Below are 2,646 nucleotides of genomic sequence, written 5' to 3'. Positions count from 1 at the left end.
CTGTGTGCCCAAGCAGAAATCTAAGTGAGGGACACGATGAGGCAAGGAGTCTCAGTCTTCCTTATGCAAGAGATGTTTTATGTGCTTAAGTCTCAAGTCCCAATTTTTCTCAGCAGGGACATACACTTTGGAAACAATATTACATGAAATAAATTAGGTTTCTTTAAACTTATTTTTTGGTGGTACAGGGGATTGAACCCAAGGGTGTTTCTCCACTGAGCCATATCCATAGCCCTTTTTAAATATTTTATTTTGAAATAGAGTCTCCCTAAGTTGCTTGGGGTCTCCCTAAGTTGCTAATGATGGCTTTGAACTCACAATCCTCTTGCCTTGACCTCCCAAGCTGCTGGGATTACAGATGTGTGCCATCATGCCTGGCTCTTAATATTTTTAAATTTTATTGCTAGTGAGGATTGAACCCAGGAACACTTTGCCACTGAGCTACATCCCCAGCCCTTGATAAATTTTACTGAGAAAGAGTCTCTTGCTAAGTTGCTGGGGATGGCCTTGAACTAAAGATCCTCCTGACTCTGCCTCCCAAGTTCTTGGGATGACAGATGAGCATGACCACATCTGGCCCATAAGTTAGATTCTTAATAATAATACCATCTGATATTTATATAGTACTTTAAGATCTTCTGCAAGCCATTTTTCATAAATTAGTTTTCCTTTTGGAACAGTACTATGGGCAGAAATCATTACCTCCTAACAGATATGGGAAAACTGAAGCTCAAAAAGTGGTCAGGTGATCTGCCCAAGACTAACTTAAACACCAGCCCAAAATCAAATCCAGCTTTTCCCCTTGTCTTTCTCAGTGGTGAAAAACTTAATCCCACCCTAACACCAGAAGGGAAGTAACATACCAAAACATTTGCTCAGATTTGTCTGCTTGTCTATAAAAACCTTGGCAGACACGACATTCCCGAAGGGCATAAACATTTGCAGCAGATCCTGATCTCCAAACTCCTGGGGCAGGTGGTAAATGAACAGATTGGCTCCTTCTGGACCTTCAAAATACCCAATGATTAGAAAAGTGTCAGTGTCAAGCATGCTCATCACCCTGCATCAATGTTCTTTCATTCCTTTAACCTATGTCAAAACAATTATGATCCCAAAAAACAGAGATTCTTTGAGGGAGCTAAACAAATTCTCCAAACATAAGGCAGGGAAGCAAAGGGTAATCACTGGATTAGTTTTTTCCCCCCATGTTTAGCTATGCTCCTTCCCCTAGAGAGAAGAACTTTATGGAGCAGAAAAATAGAGACTGAGGCCACAGAGGAACAAGATAAGGAGGCAGAAAACTTATAATCGAAACAAGGTGCAAAATTATGTCTACAAACTATAGAGAGGGCAAGCACGCTAGTTGTTGTCAGAATAAAGAGTAGGAGCAGCCAATGACTACAAAAGTGCGTGAAGGATGATGGAACTGGCTTACATTTGTGATGGTGGTGCCTGTATGTTTATATGTATTTTTCAAAGTTCACAGATCTATATACCAATATGGGTAAACTTAGCTATGTATAAATTGTGCCTATGTAAAAATAAACTTTCTGTACTAGAGATTGAATCCAGAGGTGCATTACCACTGAGCTATGGCCCCAGCCCATTCTATTTTTTGAGATAGTTTTGTTATGTTGCCAAGACTGGCCTTGAACTTGTGAACCGTCGGCTTTAGCTTTCTGAGTAGCTGAGATTACAGGAGCGTGCCACTGTACTCAGCAGTAAAATGGAAAAAAAAAATTTTTTAAGAGAAGAATTTTTTTTAATATTTATTTTTCAGTTGGCACAACATCTTTATTTTATTTTTATGTGGTGCTGAGAATCGAACCCAGCACCCCATGCATGCCAGGCAAGTGCGCTACCGCTTGAGCCACATCTCCAGACCAGTAAAATGAATTTTTTTTTTTTTTGGTTATCGGCGGACACAACATCTTTGTTTCTATGTGGTGCTGAGGATCGAACCCAGGCCGCACGCATACCAGGCGAGCGCGCTACCGCTTGAGCCACATCCCCAGCCAAGTAAAATGAATTTTTAAAAAATATGCCTGATTAACATTGAGCTAAAAAACAGAACATGCTTTCTTTATCCAACCACTTACACTCAGTGACTTTCCAACCAAACAGATTTTATCAGAATTGCATTCAGTTATTCTCCAATGATCCTGGCCTCCTCACTGCTGTGATAGAATAAGGTGGAATGTGACCGCCTCAGGGCCTTTGCACTTACAGTTTCCCTTCTCCCCATTATTCTTTCTCTAGATACTCCTTTGGGTTATTTCCTTCAGATCTCTATTTAAATGTCAATTTAGAGACTTTCTTTGGCTATTCTCATAACATGCAATGCTTCTGGCACTCACTATCCCTTTTTCTATTGGTCACTCTTCATAGAGCCATCTAAAACATATCATGCTTTCAACTTTTTTATTGTTTATCTCTGTAATTTCCACTAAAATACTGGTTCTAATTTCAGAGTATTTCCCCACTGCCACATCTCCAGGGCAGAGAAGTATCTAATTCAGAGGAGGTGATGAGGAGGGATTAGAGCAGAACTCCTTGGGGCTACAGGTTACTTTTATCTTTCCTACTTTAGTGCTTAAACTTTGCCGGCTTGTGATTATAAAAAACCCTGCCAACTCCAGGCACTAA

General features: G+C 40.3%; 1 protein-coding gene across 8 annotated transcripts in view; it reads right to left on the bottom strand.

Annotated features, from left to right (window-relative positions):
• Celf1 (CUGBP Elav-like family member 1) overlaps window positions 1–2,646 on the bottom strand; it is an 82,053-nt gene that overhangs the window by 6,477 nt on the left and 72,930 nt on the right. For all 8 annotated transcript variants that reach the window (XM_040284394.2, XM_021729604.3, XM_040284366.2 and 5 more), the window contains one exon: window positions 864–1,007. In XM_040284394.2, coding sequence (XP_040140328.1) covers window positions 864–1,007 — 144 coding nt within the window. The remainder of the gene's footprint in view (window positions 1–863; window positions 1,008–2,646) is intronic.

This window comes from Ictidomys tridecemlineatus, chromosome 4 (genome assembly GCF_052094955.1).
Source record: "Ictidomys tridecemlineatus isolate mIctTri1 chromosome 4, mIctTri1.hap1, whole genome shotgun sequence".
Lineage (NCBI taxonomy): Eukaryota > Metazoa > Chordata > Mammalia > Rodentia > Sciuridae > Ictidomys > Ictidomys tridecemlineatus.
This window is presented reverse-complemented; position numbering and strand designations above follow the sequence as displayed.